The sequence below is a fragment of the Anolis sagrei genome, chromosome 2, assembly GCF_037176765.1.
Source record: "Anolis sagrei isolate rAnoSag1 chromosome 2, rAnoSag1.mat, whole genome shotgun sequence".
NCBI classification, from domain to species: domain Eukaryota; kingdom Metazoa; phylum Chordata; class Lepidosauria; order Squamata; family Dactyloidae; genus Anolis; species Anolis sagrei.
This window is the reverse complement of record NC_090022.1, coordinates 230,740,030-230,759,950: the sequence shown is the minus strand read 5'-3', so window position 1 is coordinate 230,759,950 and position 19,921 is coordinate 230,740,030. Positions and strand designations below refer to the sequence as shown.

At 39.1% G+C, this 19,921-nt stretch overlaps 1 protein-coding gene across 3 annotated transcripts in view; it reads left to right on the top strand.

The window, feature by feature from the left end:
* Positions 1 to 7,018: 7,018 nt before the first annotated feature.
* Positions 7,019 to 19,921, top strand: part of FANCC (FA complementation group C) — an 83,491-nt gene continuing 70,588 nt past the window's right edge. For 2 of the 3 annotated variants that reach the window (XM_060762076.2, XM_060762078.2), the window contains exon 1: positions 7,034 to 7,108. Coding sequence is in view for 1 of the 3 variants with exons in the window: in XM_060762077.2 (XP_060618060.2) it covers positions 7,028 to 7,108 (81 nt within the window). In the remaining 2 variants the exon portion in view is untranslated. Of the gene's footprint in view, positions 7,109 to 19,921 lie in introns of all 3 variants that reach the window. The other variant, XM_060762077.2, reaches the window with a different exon arrangement.

The following is a 19,921-nucleotide window of genomic DNA, read 5'->3' as shown; positions in this document are numbered from 1 at the left end:
AGGGCTTTGGTGGAATGTTAATGCTACAAGCTTCCAGTTACCTCCAGCTTGTATATGTGAGTAAATGAACTAAACATCATAAAAATGTCACAAGCTTGGGTAAAAGCCTGCTGGCACACTTTACTTTCTCCTCACTTTGAGAATCAAGGCACACTGGGTGCACACATATGTAGGTATTTTCTTCATTCATTTGTGTTTGTGCACTGGCATTACCCCAGCTGAAGAAAATTTCCATTTTTTTATAGTCTCTTTCAAAATTTTGGAAACCTCAGCCTCTATTTGGCATTTCATCAGCTTTGTTTAAATAGCACCCCCCTTTTTTTTTAACAATCCAGACCAGCATTATCTGAAAAATAAGGAGACCGGACCTCAATTACAAAGGGACAGTAATCTTTCCAGTTGTCTATCACTGGGGTGGGCAAACAGGGGTTTTCTATAGCACAGCAATCCAAGGTGGCAGAGGAAAAATGATGTTCCTCACAGAGACAGAATGCATGCCCCCCAGTGAGGCCCTAAAGGTTGGAGGCAGGTTTTGTCCTGACTGTTATGAAGGTGCGTCCAATACCTCTAATTTTAATCTGCAAGTGAAAGACAGGATTTTCCTCTTAGGGTGAGGTTAATTTCATCCTATGCCCAAAATCAAGGACAGGGAACCTGTCACTCTCCAATGACATACGGAAACTTGAAGATTCCCAACCAATATTCTAAAGTGACTGTCTTAGGAGTATCATCTTTTATTTAATGTCACAATTTTAATTTATATTGCACGTTTCCACTCTATGGTCTGTAATTGGACTGAGCAAATTCAGGGTGAGCCAAAAAGGGTCATTCTCTATCATATATATATGCTGTACATGTTGCTATGGTACTATAGGCCATTTAGGAGATTTAATTGTTCACACAGAATATAAATTCATTTCCTATATATACTATACATGATGCTGCAGTATTCTACATTTTTTAAATTGAGTTATTAAATATTGAAACCTCTTTGTGACTTTTGGCCCATCCAGTACATTCCTTCATATATTACAGCTCCCATCATTTTCACTACAGTAGCATCTCGCTTATCCAACATAAATGGGCTGGCAGAACATTGGAAAAGCAAAAATGTTGCATAATAAGAAAAAGCCTATTAAACAACAAATTACATTATTATTTTACAAATTAAGCACCAAAACATCATGTTTTACAACAAATTGACAGAAAAAGTAGTTACATACAGGTAACGTTATGTAGTAATTACTATGTTTACAAATTTAGCACAAAAACATTGCAATGTATTGAATCCGGGCGGGAGGCAGACTGTGTTGGATAATATAGAACATTGGATAGGTGAAGGCTGGATAAGCAAGATTCTACTGTATTAGCTATGAATATTAGGATTGTTGAGTATTGTATTCCGACAACGTATGGAGGTACACCATTAGCCACTCCTACTCCTCAGTCTTATTAACCACAATCTGTTTACTATGTTGCTTAGTGAGTGAACTGAGGCTCATTTCAGGCTTCTCTTGAGGTCAGTTTGTTGGTTGCTTGAGTAGTTAATAAAGAAGAAACCCAGAAACTAATTCATGTGCCCAATTCAACCAGAAATTGTTTGCATAAACCACAGGAAAACATTGTTTTCTCAGGGATTTGATATGTATGAAGAAGATTCAATTACAGTCATTTTATTTATTTATTTAACTTGTATTCCGCTTTTCTCCCCCCAGCAAAGGAGTCAAAGCAGTTTCCAACATACAGAAACCTAACGTAACAATAATAATATATAATTATCAATTAAATCATAAAACATAATATCATTTAACATTAAAACATGGAATTAAAAACATATCAATATAAACATTAAAATCACACAATCCAACAATCATAGTCCAGGCCGTTCCAAATATCGTATCTATTGCACATAATCCCTGATCATTCCTTGTACTGCTTACTGCCCAAAGGCTTGATCCCATAGCCATGTTTTTACTTTTTTTCTGAAGCCCAGGAGGGAGGGTGCTGCTCTAATTTTGTTGTGGAGGGAGTTCTATAGGAGCCACCACTATCTCTCGTTCACACCAATTGCACTTCCGAGGGAGGTGGAACCAAGAGCAGGGACTCCCCAGATGATCTTAATCTCCGAGATGATTCATAGAGGGAGATATGTTCGGACAAGTAAGCTAGAAAACTAAAGGCATATTTATATTACAGAATTAGGGCACCATTATACAACTTTAACTGCCATATTTTCATATAGATTCCCAGGGTTTGTAGCTTTGTGAAATCTGGCTGGGAATTCATAATTCCATAGGATGGAACCATACCAGTTAAAGTGGAATAATATCACTAAAATTCTGTAGCATGAATGGGCTCCAGTAAACGTTTCGAGAGGTCCAGTGTGATGTAATGGTTGGAGCACTGGACCAAAACTCTGAAAACCAGGATTTAAATCCTTTCTTGGCAATTGAAACCAATTGAATGACCTTGAGGACATCTCTTGGGGGCTCCCAATAAATTTGGTCAAGAAAACATAATGAAACAATTGCCAAAGGGTCTCCATAAATTGGAAAGGACTTGAAGTCACTAAGCAACAAGCTACCGAGACGTGCGGGACACCGTCTTATGTTCATTTCTTCCTGTATATTTGACCTTGATCAAATATACACTTGTTTAAAGTGTATATTTGATCAAGAAATTAAGAAATGAACATTACTAACTTTTTTAGTGATAAATTATGTTTATTCCATGTATCCCAAACTTGTGTAATTTAAGATGGTGTATATTTCTCATCAGAGGAGACAAGATATAAGCTGTATGGCTCTGACACAAGCTTTTGCTTCTTTAAACAAGTGTATGTTGAAACAAATGGATATCTTAATTGTAGAAAGGACATGTCAGGAAACCTGCCAGTTCCAATTCATTTAATTTCAGTCAATCCAAATTGGCCAGCACATTTTGCTAGAGTTCATAACCTTTAAATTTCTATAGTTCTTGTGCATCTCTTATTAAAAGATGGAACCCTGGGAACACTTCAGGGTTTTGCGTGGGCCTCCCAAACTGCACGAGGGAGGGGAAACCTTTGAAGTTGGCAGAGAGGCTCAGGGTAGCAAAGACGTGTCGTCTAACTTAAGGAGTCCACTGCGAGCTGTTCAGACGGCACCTCACCGGAGAAATACCAATGTTGGCTCACTAGGAGTCCTCAGGCAGTCAATGACAAAAAGACCACATCCAACTACCTTCTAGATCTAGAAGTAAAGAAAAGTCAACACAATGCAGTCCAAATCTGGTGAAAACAGTTTTATCATTTGGAAGCTATTCAGCAAAAATAAATTATCTGCTGTATTTCCCCACTGCTAAGGAAGTTCATCCAGATCAAGTCAAGTTGGCTATGTCAGGAAATGATTTCCTTAAATGTGTTCACAGTAAACACAAGACTCAGAACTAAAAAAGAACCAAGTAGTTCTATTTATTTATGGCACAAAAACAGAATGATGTAGCCAATCACACAATTTTCTCTTCCAGATGATATAGAGCTATCAATATTTAAAGAGAGTGATTTTTCTATAGGCCTATAGGACAATTGTCATTGACCCTTTACCCATAACATTTAATGTTTTGCGTTAATGGCAGAGAAATATTTATCATGATTTACAGTATTACAGAAAGCTTACTGAGAAAGTTATATTGAAACAGTCCAGTATACATTTTGTTGCAGACTGTTGAGACCCAGCTAATTCATGTTTTTGCAGTATATTGATTTTATGCACAATATTATGTATCATTATTATGTTTGTTTATACCCCATTTTTTCTTTTTATAAAGAGATTCAAAGCAGCTCAAAGACATTTGTGTAAGGTGTATTTGAAACTCTGGCCCATGTCCAAGATATCTCCTTATCTCTATATAGAAAAGTGTTTAGTGACTTCAGCTACTGCAAGATATTCGGGTTTGGAAGCCTGGCATGTCTAGCTTGTCCAGAAGGCCAAATAAGACTCAGGCGGATTCAAAGGCAAAATCAGAAGTATTCATTCTCACTGGTTAGAGAGGATGTCAGCAAAGAAAGCACTCCAAAGTACTGACATACCGCAGTTACTAGTATAGAGCATTTTTGTTTCATTTGATAGCCAATCAAGAAACCTGCGCCAGCTTCTGATGGGCTGAAAAACTGTCTGGCTAGGATCTGAGCCTTGGCAATGAACATCAGACATCTTCTCTGATTGGCTCTTTGTAGGGCAGAAAATTCAATAAACTCGCATAACAGTCCGCCTCCAAAAGGAGCTCATTTTGAAAGGAATGTAGTGCAATAATATGTAATGAATCTTTGATGGGTTTAATGGGCTGGCTCTTGTTAATACAATAGTGTACACAATGGATACTTGGGGATGGTGCTCATCTCAATAGGTGAAGCTGGCTTGAGGCATGGGTGCCCCGGTTTGTATTCTATAATTTTTTTTATATAAATTTCATCATTCAGGGGTTTGATTTCTCAGAATCCTATTTATTTTTGTTGGTAGGTTGATTTATACCACAAAGGCTCCTATATGGCTTGATGGATCTGGGCCAAGCATGGCATATATATCCTTCATTATCCAACTTAAAATACTCGCAGGGTTTCAAATTTAAAAAGGGTCCCTTTTGGGGACAGAGCCTTAAAATCTAATGCAGTATATAGATAGACTACCTCAGAAGGAGAAGTAATAAATGGAAATGTGTGAGGGCCAGAGTGGTGACGTGAAGAAGCGAGAAAGGCAGAGATGGGAATGGAGAAAGAAGGGGAAGAAAGGTGTATGAGGGAAAGGAAGGGAGGGGGGACGAGACTAAATCAAAGAAAGTAGAGAATCAACAGAGGAAGGAAAGAGAGAAATGGGGATGGAAGAAAGGCAAAGATAGGAGAAGGAAGGAAAGAAAACAGAAAGGGGGGAGGAATGAAAGAAGAAACCTGTGAAAATGAACAAAATCTGGCTACCAGTATTTAAAAAAAATCTAAAATCACGGCAGGGGGACTCCAGACAGTTAACACCTCCCAACAAAGGATCCCTCAGGCGGGAAGCAGCAAGGCTTTGAAGAGAGATATTGACAAACTGGAATATGTCCAGAGGAGGGTGACTAAAATGATCAAGGGTCTGGAGAACAAGCCCTATGAAGAGCGGCTTAAAGAGATGAGCATGTTTAGCCTGAAGAAGAGAAGGCTGAGAGGAGACATGATAGCCATGTATAAATATGTGAGAGGAAGTCACAGGGATGAGGGAGCAAGCTTGTTTTCTGCTTCCCTAGAGACTAGGACACGAAACAATGGCTTCAAACTACAAGAAAGGAGATTCCATCTGAACATTAGGAAGACCTGACTGTGAGAGCTGTTCAGCAGTGGAACTCTCTGCCACGGAGTGCGGTAGAGGCTCCTTCTTTGGAGGCAGGCATGTAGCCGGGGGGGGGGGGGGCTTGAGGGGCTTCAGCCCCCCCCCCCCCCCGAAATTCTCATGGTGGTTCGCGAAAAGGCCTTACTGGTGCATTATTTAAACTGTTATGTTTATTCATATCATGATCTGATCACCATGCTCAACATATCCCATATGCATGGGAGTATTGAGGTAATGATACAAAAGGTTTGCTAGGGTAGACCCTCTTTCACTCAGACTCAGCCCCCCTCCTCCAAATCAAACTCAGCCCCCCCCCCACTCCCGAATCAAAATCCTGGCTACGGGCCTGCACACAACCCTTCATGGTATTGGCCAACGTGTGTGGATCAGAGGTCACATCAGCCAGCTCTCCATCCCCACCATGCTTTCAGCCCCCCCCCAGAAACCCCCCCTGAAAAGAATTCAGCCCCCCCCCCCAAAACGAAATCCTGGCTACGGGCCTGTTTGGAGGCTTTTAAACAGAGGCTGGATGGTCATCTGTCAGGGGTGCTTTGAATGCAATATTCCTGCTTCTTGGCAGGGAGTTGGACTGGATGGCCCACGAGGTCTCTTCCAACTCCATGATTCTATGAAGCTGCAAGGCCATTCAGTGCTAATCAAGGTGGCCAATTGCAACATTCACACATGCCCCTTCCTCCCACCTTGGACATTCCAGATATAAAAACCGCACTTGCCTAGTTTCCAACAGACCTAACCACCTCTGAGGATGCCTGCCATAGATGTGGGCGAAACATCAGGAAAGAATTATTCTGGAACATAGCCATACAGCCCAGAAAACTCACAGCAACTTAGTGATTCCAGCCTTGAAAGCCGTCGACAACACATTAAATACAGCTATTCCAAAATCCGGAATCCTTCTGATCCAAGCATTTGGGATAGGAGACACATCATTTGCCCAACAGTCTTGTTTTTGTCATCTTTTAGTGAGAATTTAGGCCTGTTCTGCTCGAGCATCCATTCATGTCATGGTAAAAAAACCCAAAAAACCCACAGAATTATTTTCCATGTTCCAAATGAATTGATGTTATTCTTGTCCTTTTTCTTTGACAGGATGCTGGTGCACTGCTAAATATCAGCCTTGCCATGAAAACACTTTTCCCCCTCAGTATTTCACCTGTTTTTAATGTACTTTTGGGTTCTGAAAACGAAAAACACAAGAACACAATACATATTTCATTAGTAGTTTCATTACCGATGTCACGTACTATAACATAAACATGTCAAACAGCATTGGGTGGAGGGAGCTGTGCGTGATGCACCAAATCTGAGGTCAGTTCTGGATTCAGAACACCTACATGCCTATAAAAGATCTCTATATGTATTTGAAGTGTTTATAGCCTTCAAGTTTGCAGACTGTGGCATGATCCAGTGTATCTACATCAGGCATAAGCAACCTTAAGCGGCTGAAGGGGAAAAGGAAGGGGCCTGAGGCTGTTAGGAATGGTGGGAGTTGGAGTCCAAAACACCTGGAGGGCCTAAGTTGGCCCATGCCTGGCCTATAACCACAAAGGGTTAAACCCAAGGAAGAAAACCCCGCCCTCCACGCTTTAGATTGGACGCCCACACAGTAGAGGCGGGACGTTGGCCTCATTCGCGTGTCTTATTGGCCATTTCAGCTGCCAGTCATGTGTCTCCCACTTACTTCCAAGCGCCTATATGAGGGAATCCGCCTGAAGTTTGAAAAGCTGGGCGGGAGGACGGCGAAGGTGAGTTATGAAGAGAGTCATGGCTCTGCCGTTTTGTCTCCAGGTTTGGAAAAGTTACTTTTTTTGAGCGGGAAGGTTCTGTCTTCTCTCGGGCTTGTAGCATAGAAACAGGAAGTGGGCGCCTCAGAGAGCGGGTCAGGCGTTCGTTTGATTGACAGCGAGCCCGACTGACTGATTTACATATGTGTGCGCGCGCGCCAATCGACGAAACCCCGCCCACTTGGTTGCGTCACCCACCTCGAGCCGAGGAGAAAAGCCGTTAAGTCCCTCAGTCGCCTCCGAATGGGTTAAAAAGAACAGAAAGCGCGGGAAAAGTTGGCTTTGGGAGGGCGGGGCTGTTTTTGACAGTAAAGAACTCACATCCTTTTGAAGGAAAGGCTGTGTGAGAGTTCAAAGGTGCACCTACACTGTAGAATTAATGCAGTTTGACACCACTTTTACTTCCCTGGCTGAATGTCATGTATTCCTAGGAGGTGCAGTTTTACAGGGTCTTTAACACAGTGCTAAATAGTGCTGGAACTTTAGGCAGTTGTAGTGGTATGATCCCACTTCATAACTGTCATGGGATTTGTAGTATTTAGAGTCCACAACTCCCAGCATTCCATAGCATTGAGGCTGGGCAGTTAAAGTGGTGTCAAACTATTGTTTCTGTATTGTAGATGCGCTAGCCATTGGTTCTCAACCTGGGGTCCCCAGATGTTTTTGGCCTACAAATCCCAGAAATCCTAACAGCTGATAAACTGGCCGGGAGTTGTAGGCCAAAAACATCTGGGGACCCCAGGTTGAGAACCACTGCGCTAGGCCCTTTCATGCAAGGTAGTTGTGGTATGATCCCACTTCATAACTGTCATGGGATTTGTAGTATTTGGGAGTTGCAGTTTTAAAGGGTCTTTAGAACTGCTAAGTAGTACTGGAGCTTTAGGTAGCTACACCTCCCAGCATTGAGGCAGGGCAGTTAAAGTGGTGTCAAACTATTGATTCTGTATTGTAGATGTGCTAGGCCCTTTCACACTAGGCAATTGTAGTGGTATGATTCCACTTCATAACTCTCATGGGATTTGTAGTATTTAGAATCCACACCCAGCCAGAATTCCTATTGCCTAAGTTGGGGCTTCTAGGGGTGCATCTACACTGTACAATTAATGCAGTCCGACACCATTTCTACTGCCCTGGCTCCATGCCATGTAATCCTGGGAGTTGCAGTTATACAGGGTCTTTAGCACTGCTAAGTAGCTTTAGGAAACTACACCTCCCAGCATTCCATAGCATTGAGGCAGGGCAGTTAAAGTGGTGTCAAACTGTATTGATTCTGTATTGTAGATGTGCTAGGCCTTTTCACGCTAGGCAATTGTAGTGGTATGATTCCACTTCATAACTGCCATGGGATTTGTAGTATTTAGAATCCACACCCAGCCAGAATTCCTATGGCCTAAGTTGGGGCTTCTAGGGGTGCACCTACACTGTACAATTAATGCAGTTTGACACCACTTCTACTGCCCTGGCTCCATGCCATGTAATCCTGGGAGTTGCAGTTTTAAAGGGTCTTTAGCACTGCTAAGTAGTGCTGAAGCTTTAGAAAACTACACTTCCCAGCATTCCATAGCATTGAGGCAGGGCACTTAAAGTGGTGTCAAACTATTGATTCTTTATTGTAGATGTACTAGGCCCTTTCACGCTAGGCAGTTGTAGTGGTATGATCCCACTTCATAACTGTCATGGGATTTGTAGTATTTAGAGTCCACACCCAGCCAGAATTCCTATTGCCTAAACTGGGGGTTCTAGGGGTGCATCTACACTGTAAAATTAATGCTGTTTGACACCACTTTAACTACCATGGGCTCAGACCCCTTCTACACCGCTGAATAAAATCCCACATTTTCTGCTTTAAACTTGATTATATGGCAATGTGGACTCAGATAAATCAGTTCAGAATGGATATGTTGAATTTTCTGCCTTGATATTCTGGATTATATGGCTGGGAGGTCACTATGATAATCTAGTGTTAACCATTCTCTTTGGATAGCATAGGGAAGGGTTAACACCGGATTATCACAGGCTCCTTCTACACTGGCCCTATGTCCCACAATCCAATCCCAGATTATCTTCTAATACTGGGGTATCTCATAGTGGAGACACATATCCAGTTTAAAGAGGATAATCTGGGATCAGATCCTGGGATATAGGGCAGGGTAAATAGAGTCCTTAGAGCATGCATGCAAGCAATTCCCGGTTGTCTCTCTGCATTAGGCTAGTGCTTTAAAGTCAGAATTGTTCTTGATGGTATGCTTATATAGGGATCCTCAGTATCCACTGGGGTTTGGTTCCAAGATCCTCACTCCATGGATACCACAATGTCCCAGTGCTCAAGTCCCACTTTTGCTACTTCCCATTTTATTATTACTGCCACCCTGTGTAAAATAACTATGTAATAAGAATAAAATAACTATGTAATAACCTTTCCCATTCCTGTCAACTTTGACTCATTTGTACCTAGGAGTCCTTTGTTCTTGAGTACAGTTTTATCATTAGACACAGCACTATTTGTATTTGTTTTCTCAGTAGCCAGTTGAATGCCTTCCTGGAAGTCTCATCTTCTGGAAATATCTTTTGCTTTGGGTTGCTGTGAGTTTTCCGGGATGTATGGCAATGTTCCAGAAGCATTATCTCCTGACGTTTCACCCATATCTGTGGCAGGAATCCTCAAATATAAATATAAACAGTTGAGAATTATTAATTTTCAACTGTTTATATTTATATTTGAGGAATGACAATCAAACCTTTAACTTGAATTTAGACTTTTCGTATTTGCAAAGATTTTGAAAGGACAATAATCACTCTACTGTTTTTAATCTAGAGAATATCAAGATGTTAGTATTTCATAAGCAACAGCAATTTATTTTGTGTAAGAGGATGTTCTCTTCATTGTAGCATTTTCTTTCTTTCCTCGCTTGTTTTTGTAATACATACACTGATGATTGATCTGGCACTGCCATCTTTTGGATGGAAACAGATTTGCTAAATATAAATATTTATGCTCTTTGCCCTCTTGTGGACTGGCATTTATTTTTGTAAAGGGGCAGATACATTATCTCTAAATATACATTATATCTAAAATACATAAAGATACATTATCTCTAAATATACATTATCTCTAAAATACATAAAGATATATTATCTCTAAAATAGTATCATTTTTTCTTAATTGTGTATCCATTCTGACTGTCCATACAAACACACACACACACACACACACACACACACACACACAAAATTTACTGTATATATTTGAATATAAGCCTAGTTTCTCAGCCTTTTTTAGGCTGAAAAAGTCCCCCTCGGCTTATACTTGGGTGAGGGCCCTGGTGGGAAGGCATGGGGCCAAAAGAAGGGCTTCTTTCAGCCCCACACCCTCTTGCCAGAACTCTAATCTCTCCACATAGCAACTCTCCTTCTTTTCCTTTTCTCTTGCACAGCATGCACCTTCTCCTCCTCTCTTGGTGCCAGTTTTTCCCACTTTTCCTTTCTCATATACACACAGCATTTTCCCCAAAACGTATAGTTAAAATTTTATTTATTATTTATTTACTGTATTTGTATACCACCTTTCTCAGCCTGTTGACAACTCAAAAATAAACTATGGTGATTATTGGAAGGGTACGTAAGCACATTTACATCGAAGAAGGTTAGAATAATGATTTAATCAGAGCTGGACGTCTTATCTTAAATTACAGTTTTATGTAAATATTCAACAACATTTAACCTACCAATGCCTCAATTAATGTAATTTTATTGGTATTTATTTTTATTTTGAAATTTACCAATAGCTGCTGCATTGCCCATCCTAGGCTTATATTCGAATCAATAAGTTTTCTCAGTTTGTTTGTGATAAAATTATGTGCCTCGGCTTATATTCAGGTCAGATTATATTTTAGTATATATGGTATATTTTTCCCAGGGGAAAAAACGTATAGGGGAAAAAACACACCGACTTCTTCCAATTTTGGGTTGATTTTTTAGCATGGCCTTCGAATCTGTGAGCATTATCCTTTTTTGGCAGGGAGGAGGATGTGGAGATACAGTGAGTGGGGGCTTTTGTTACAATTGGATGCCTCACCATGACTAGTGCAAAGCCACCATTTGACACAGCCAATTGCGTCTCTTTATTTGTTTTTGTTTTTGAGAACATTAAGCAGATTTGGTATTAAATATAAGTCTACATTCCAATCGTTTTCATGCTGTGCTATTTTATAAGTATCACAAAGCATTTTTTTAAAAAGGGGGAACATCTCAGAGAAGTGGTTTACTTAGGCATTATTATGTGCGCGCACACCCACACCCACTCAACACTTTGGAAAAGACTCCTGCGAACATTTGTTTGCTGTCAAGTTTGGAAAATTAATTGACTGATTTAATTTAGTATGTTTCCTCTCTGACTTGGGGGTGTTCTTAATGTATGTTAATGTATGAGGGTAGAGATAGTTGCATTGCTCTTTATAAGCATTGTCGTTCTTTGGTGTACTACAGGGAATTGGCTTTAAAATTGTTAACAAAAGTTACTGACTAAAATGTTACAATTCAGACACTAATCCAGAGAGCTCACTTGACAGAATAAAGTTAATCCGTTCCATGTTAGAAATGCTGCTTATAGAGTCTGAAGGATATAACAAATACCCCATGCCTCAACTCCACGGGGTTCCCCACTTCCTCAAAGTAAAGAAGAACAAGCGTTTGGCTGGGAGGGTCTAAGGCAGGAGAGGCAAGACTTCATTTTGTTCTCTGCTAGAAAGCAGCTGAAGCAACTTGAGGAGAATTATAATTATTGCAAACTCCTCAGTCAGTGATAATTTTGTAGCAGCGTGAAATGTAATAAGAAGACAGAATCGGCGGCTGCAGTTAATATAGGGGGAAAGAGAGTCTACACTTGGTGTAGTGTAGGTATTAATTGGGGGAATTTAATTTTAACTGAAAATAAACCAAGGGGAATAATTTTTCAGTGTCAGTGGCATGGGTTACACGACCTTTGCCACCTTTAATTTATGCAAACAAACTCTGTTGAGGTCTAATGTGTCAGGCAACCTGATCCTACAGTGCTGAGGCAGCACAAGGAGGATTCTGTTGTTCCATGCTCAGCATCTCTGTGAGGTGGGCCAGAATACTCTTCATATTTTCCATTTGATTTAGTAGTGAGAACAGCTTTTTAAAAGGTGATGGATCAAAACCTGTTTGTACTTTGAAACAGGTCTTCACTGTATATATGGAGTTAAGAGTTGTAATCATGCCTGCTGACTCAGTAGAAGATGCATTTGGATACTCACATGCATATGAAGGCACAGGAGTAGAATTTGTATATTTGGGAACTCTCCCTTCCACACAGCCATATAACCCATAATATCAAGGCAGGAAATCCCACAATATCTGCTTTGAACTGGGTTATCTGAATCCACACTGCCATATATTCCAGTTCAAAGCAGATATTGTGGGATTTCCTGCCTTGCTATTCTGAGTTATATGGCTGTGTGGAAGGGCCCCTAGATTCAGTAGGATGGCATCAGACCGAAAACTTGGCTAAATTATTTGTATTGGATGTCATATAAGCTGTAGTGCAAAGGGCAGCAAAATATATAGTCCTCATTGCAATTGTGCAATGGAGAGAAAACATTAGATCCCTCAACTGCATTAATTTTAGATGGTTTCCCTCCTCACTAACAAAACTAACATTCACTTATTACAATAACAATATTGGATGCCTTTTAAATCATTTTCTTACCACAATAGTCTGTTCATTTGTACTATTTTATCAAAGTAGTTTATGCATTTATGATGTTTTGGAATTTGATTCCCAAATTAATATATACAGTTTCTCACTAGGACGGTATGCATCTGATGCTGAAGTGATTCATTTTTTCTTCAAATTATTGTTTTCAGGAAACCTGCAAACCCAGGTTGAATATCCCTTAACCAAAATGCTTGGGACCAGAAGTATTTTGGATTTTCAAAATAAAATATTGGAATATTTGTATTTGCGTATACAAATATGATAAGATATGTTGGTGACAGGACATTAGTCTAAACATATTCATTTATCTTTCATATACATATTCTACATAGGTTGAAGGTAATTTTATATACTATTTCTAATATTTTGGTGCATGAAACCAAGTTTGTGTTCACTCAACCATCAGAGAGCAAAAGTGTCACTATCTCAGCCAATTGTGTGAATAGCTTTGGATTTTGGAGCATTTTGAATTCTGGAATTATAAATATAGAATGCTCAACCTGCACTGTGCTCGCGCCTCAGTGCTGTTGCTTTTTTAAAAGGTTTCCGGATGATACATGATCCCGAGTTACAAACATCCAACTTGCAAACGACTCATAGTTAAGAATGGGGGGGGGGGGCAGTGAGTCAACATGAAATGAGAAAAATCTACCTTCTGGAAGAGAAATTCACTCATGGAAGAGTTATCATGGAAAAAAGATTCTCCACTGAAGCTTTATCTCTAATCCTTGTTTCCACAACAAACCAACATTTTTAAAACCCAATTTTCACAGGAATAGAAAGTGAGGGAAAAATCTTCTGAACAGAAGCACAGACAGCAAAACAAATACCACCAGTGTGTTATCCCTTCCCTATGCTATGCAAAGTATGTGCAAATATATATATGTATGTATGTATGTATGTATGTATGTATGTATATATGTATATATGTATATATGTGTGTGTATGTGTGTCTGGAGTAACACTTAAAAATGTACCTGTTCCAATTAACACATTTAGTTTAAGAACAAACCTTCGGAACCTATCTTGTTCGTAACTGTGTGTTTAAGGAGACTTCATGTATTAGTCAAGGGAATGTTTTGAGCCTCAAATTATGGATTTTGATAAGTTGAGAGTCGGTCTATGGAGAGAGAAAAGCAGTCATGTTATTTCTCCTCCCTGACATTCCATAAAGCCAGAAGTGGAACCAAGGTGGAGAGAGTAGAAGGGGTCAATGTGCTTTTCTTCCAGGATGGAACAAACTCTTGCTTTTTTTTACTGCTCTACTCAGAGAAGGAGAAAGTTCTTTTCTTTTTTGACGGGAGCTAAAATATAGAACATTGACCCATGTATAAGAGGACGTGGGGTTTTTTGGCTTGGTTTTTAAACTAAATTTTCTAGATTTATACATGAGTGTATAAGGTAGCTCTTTGCCTGTTTGCAGTCTTTCCTGTTCCACATCATTCCCCTCCCTCTGGTGCAGCTTTTCCCCTGCTAAAATGACAGCAATATCTTGCTTGTTGTTGTTTTGTGCCTTCATGTCATCCTTAACTTATGGTAATTCTAAGGTAACACTGTCATAGGGTAGATCAGATGGCGTATCCCATTCTCTAGTGCCATTAAAGATTAATGGGGTTTGGTGGAGTTCCAGTTTTAATTGGTGTTCTGCATAAACTGTCATAAAATGGGCTGTTCTGTGTTCTTTCCTTGATTTCATTCAGTTTTGGTAGAAATACTTCACTTCCCCCAGGGAAGTGGCAGTCTCTGATTCTTTGAGTGGCATACATGGAATCAGTGAAATCATTGTTTTTCTTGGCCTCTTGGGAAGTATGTACATAGGTATATTAGAAAGCTATAATGAAGGAATGGAAAAAGAAGGATTTCCTCGTTGGTTGTCATGTTCATTTACTACTAAGATGTCATATGCAATGAAATTCCTTTTAAGCCGCCTTCTGCCAACTATCCAGAAGCTGTTAGTGAAAGTAGTCTTATTTGCAAAGGTAGGTCATAGTTCCCTCGGGTCCCCTAGTTTTGGTATTTAAATTTATCTCCTTAAGACTATGTATGGTAAACTCTAGACTTCCTTGGGCTAATAAAACTGGCAGTGACAGTAAATATTTTTCTTTTTCGTATTCATTGTGTATATCATAAATCAAGCACTGTTATTAATAATACAGTTAAAGTTAACTCCAAAGAGATCGAGTTCCAGTGTGTTAGTCCAAAACAGTAAAGATTTTTGAATTTCTTCTTAGCTTGACTCATATAACACACACATGGGAGACACACATGGTTGTTGTTGTTGTTTGCAATACTAACAATGTTTTAAAATATTATAGTTGTCTTATTGTTTACAGAAATTAGGATTCCCTCAGTAGTGATAATGTCAAGCAACAATGAAGGCTAGATAGTGGACTACCTTATAAGTGCCTGGTGGAGTAGCTGCAAGTTAGTAGCTGGTTTATGCTGTTTGAATCACTGATGGGTAATTATGAGGGATCCCAGACCTGTTGTACATTACTGATAGTGAGGCTGCCAGGAAACATAAAATATCTTCGATATGTGGAAAATATGTTTAATAACACATGGAGCTCATAAAGAACAACAATTTTTCTTTACAATTGTACTGATTTCTATATAAGTGAGATCATACATTGCAAGCTTACTTTATTATTTACATTCCGCCTTTAGAGAATTGACTTTCAAACAGCTGTTGGGTCATATTTATTGTTGTCTGCCTTGGGTCTTGGGAGAAAGGCGGAATACCAATAAAGTAAATTAATAAATATTAGTGAGCATCTGCCATTGTCTATAAGGCATTGCAATATCTGTTGTATGTGAGCTTTTTGAAAATTATTTTTAAAACATTTACATAAATGAACATGTGGTCTCCACCTGGCATCTAATTGGAGTAAAGAAGGAAATATGCACAAAGTTATAAACCCACAAAACTAGTACATTGGGAAGCCAATCATATAAGATAAAAGTACAGCAAAGTCTTATAAAATCTGAAAATGCTCCAGTCTCTCAAATCAACAAAGGATGACTGCTTGATTTAGATTTAGTAAACAACATGTCAAAAGTATTAATGTTAGTTTTGCAGTGTATGAATCACTGCAAGTTTTTTTATTTCTAGTGCTAAAGTACTAAAACTGAAATATGTTGAGGAAAATATGACGCATATGTTTTAAACATTGTATTCAAAGAAAAGCATTTATTAATGTAAAGAAAATAATGTGATTTCCTGGGGCTCAGAAAATTTTAAAAATTTAAAATATTGTTTGAATTGTTTGATTTTTAAAAAGGGAAGTACTATACAGAATAGCTTGCTCTCCTTGTGAGTTAATGAGATTTCGAGGTAAAATTTGATTATACCGGATTCCATAGTATTGAAGCACGGGAGTTAAAGTGGTATGAAACTGCATTGATCATATAGTGTAATTGCACCCACAAGTTTGTTTGTTTTTTTGTGTGTGAAAATCCTAGAGAGAGGTTTCTCAAGCTGGATCTGCATTGCTCTATATCCAAGGATCTGATCCCAAATTATCTGCTTATCCTAGATTATCTGGTAATGTAAACTCATATAATCCAGTTCAAATCAGATAATCTGGGATTAGATCCTTGGATATAGGGCAGTGTAAATCCAGCCTTAGTGACTGTTCCCACTCTCTGGGATGTCTTTCCTTAAGAAGCCTCTTCCTTTTTTCCTTTCACCAACATTTTTGTTTAAGCAGGTTTTTAATGTATAAGGGGGAACTTTTGGGGGGTGTATTTTATTTATCTTCTAAAACTTTTGCATATTTTCATTGATTTAAAATGTTTTATGAAGTGATTGCAATTGTTGCTAATTTTTTATTGTAAATATTTTTTATTTAGTGATGTTGAACGTCACCATGGGGCCCCACTGTGGGAGAAAGGCGGCATATAAAATAAACAAACAAGTGAATAATTGTTTTGAGGAATTGGAACATTTATGAAAACTACAAGATAATGCAAGAAACCTAGTAGTTAGTTAACAAGCATTTCAAATTTATAAAGTCCTTTGGGGTAACCTCAGTGAAGTCAAGAGGACCTAAGCCCGAGTAGATATCTCGATTGTGCTATTAATGCATTTCATGTTAGCTTATATTTGATATAGTTTACTTAGATAAATAAGTAAACTGTTTTTCAGTGTTACATTTGCCTTTCGCCAGCTGAATGCAATTTATCCCTTTATCAGCATTTGATTAATAAAGTATAGGAAGGTGAGGTTGATTTTATCCTAATACCTGAATACTTGATGGAAACAATAAAATGCAAATTAGGATGTACTAATTGCAATGAAAACAACATGACCTTTGTTTTCATTTCCCTTGATATATTTTTAATGCAGACATTGCCAATCCAGTTGACATGTTCCCATTCCTCTACTTTTATGGGGTCCAAATTGATAAAACATATAAATTATACTTTCCAGTCCTTTCCCTCATTCCTTTGAAAAAATCTATTCAAATAAACACCTTTTTGATTAATTCACAGACAGTACGATGCCTTTTTCCCTATGGCCTCAATAAGCTTCGAATAGTGATTTTTGCCTTTCTTTATATACATTAATTAGGATTTTTCACAGTTATCAATAGTGATAGGATGTGGGACTTTGCCTTATTTTGTTATTTCTGATCTCCTTTCCTTCCCAATTTCTTCAGCACACTGTTTGCATTGAGAGAAATGTACCATCTTGCCAATCTGAATGGGGTCATCTGCTACTGTTTTTCATTCACAAGATCTTTTTAAAGAGCTGGAAGATCCTATCACAAGTGTCTTACCTAATTTGACTTTCACATCTGTTTCTTTTACTATTTACAATACAGTTCTAACACACCCTTCACTAACACACAGTAATATGCCTTAGTGCCATTCTGATTGGTAGTTTTAAGTGGTATTAATACTTATAGGCTGGTTGATGGCATTTGATCTCTTTCCATGGGTGCAACTTGTCATTTGGCTCATTGGATGTATCCCAGAAGTACCTTTACCTCTAGTTATGTCATTCCCAAAAATTAAAGGCACTGGTTGTTCAGCATATATCATATTTGAAAAAGTGAGAACATGCCAGGATCGCTGGGAACACCATCTGTCAGACTGAAATGCCATTGCCCTTTTTCATAGAACCATTGAGTTGGAAGAGACCTCATGGGCTATCCAGTCCAACCCCCCTGCCAAGAAACAGGAAAATCACATTCAAAGCATCCCTGACAGATGGCCATCCACCCTCTGTTTCAAAGCTTCCAAGGAAGACCACACTCTGGGGCAGAGAGTTCCACTGCTGAACAGCTCTCACAGTCAGGAAGTTCTTCCTCATATTCAGGTGGAATCTCCTTTCATGTAGTTTGAAGCCATTGTTCTGCGTCCTTTAATTTCTTCTGTGAACCTTCTTGGGTTATACATGTAATAATATCTGATTGGACTTGCTTAAATAAATAGTTATTCCAGTTTCTATCAATAATTGTTAATGGCCACTCTTTCACATTTTCTGGTCCATATTTTCAGAATTTTGTGGTAAGGGGTGATCTTGATCTTGGAACATTCACAAGTTTGGTCAGCACACACAAAATGGGAACTTGCATTAGCTGCTGTAATACAGGCAAGACTTGGATCTTAGGGAAACACGAAGAAGAATCTTTGCCTGTTGGATTGGTGAATTGCATTAGGTAGATGTGGAATAGAGTGATCACTTCCCCAGTTTCAAGGAAGTAAGAAGAAAATTACTTTCCTGTTCCGTGCATGAAGTGTATAATTTATGCTTGCATTTTCACACTAATATGAAATATCTGAATACATACATTATGTAGAAAGTTGTGATTTATTGCAATTTAAAAGCATTCAGATTTACAAGTGCTGGCAATCGGCAGTATTTCTCTTTTCTGAACATGTGATTCCTCTTCATGGTCTCTGCGCCTCCCACAAATGGATAGAGAGTCCATTTGGAACCTCCTATTGCTGAGTAGCTTGGAAGGACATTACTCCCCACTTGTGCATTGCGCATGTCCCAGCCAGCCAAGCTTGCTTATGAACTTCTTAAATAGCCTGTTCCAGTTCATCTAGAAGCATATGCTACAAGAGCTGTCTTGACATCAGCTTTTCTTCAAGGTGTTTCTCTTCCTGTTTGGGAAGAGAAACATTTAGCACTAGAGACTTGACTACAGGGCCAAACTGTATGCTCATTTTGGATATCCCTTCCTATCTTCTTTTCTATAGCGTTATCTCCTACTATCCTCTTGTAAGCACCACAGTCTTCCTTTTGTGCAAGTCAGAGATCATGGAGAAGAAAAATAGGTTTTTTTTTCATGTCAGGAGCGACTTGAAAAACTGCAAGTTGCTTCTGGTGTGAGAGAAATGGCCATCTTCAAGGACATTGCCCAGGGGATGCCCAGATGTTTTACCATCATGTGGGAGGTATTTCTCATGTCCCTGCATGAGAAGCTGGACCTGATAGATGGGAGCTCACCCTGCCCTCTGGGTTTGAACTGCCTACCTTTCAGTTAGCAGTTCTACCAGTACAAGGGCTTTAACCCATTTCACCACTGGGGGCTTGACTACAGAGCCAAAGTGTATGTTCATTTTGGACTTCCTATCTTCTTTTCTATAGCTATCTCTCCTACCATTCTCTTGTATGTACCACTGTCTTCCATTTGTGTAAGTGAGGGATCATGAAGAAGAAAAATGGGTTACTCACCTGTAACTTCATCAAACGTTCATCTGTGACCTTACACAAACATGCCCCACCTCCCCTCTTTCTGGTGCCTGTAATTTCATGTTGAACCTCAAAACTGAGGCTCCTTCTACACTGCCGTATCATGCAGTTTAACTGCATTGAACTGCATGATATGAGTCCACATTGCCAAGTTACTCAACTCCAGAAGGTTCTGAATGTGGTCGCTGTGCAGACAGGAATTTTATTTGTGGAAGGTACAGATTAACTACATGAACTAAAAGTTACAGGTAAGCAACCTATTCTTTCTGGTATATTTCAAGCTCAAACATATCTTTACCTTAAAAAGAAGGATTCTGGCCACATATTT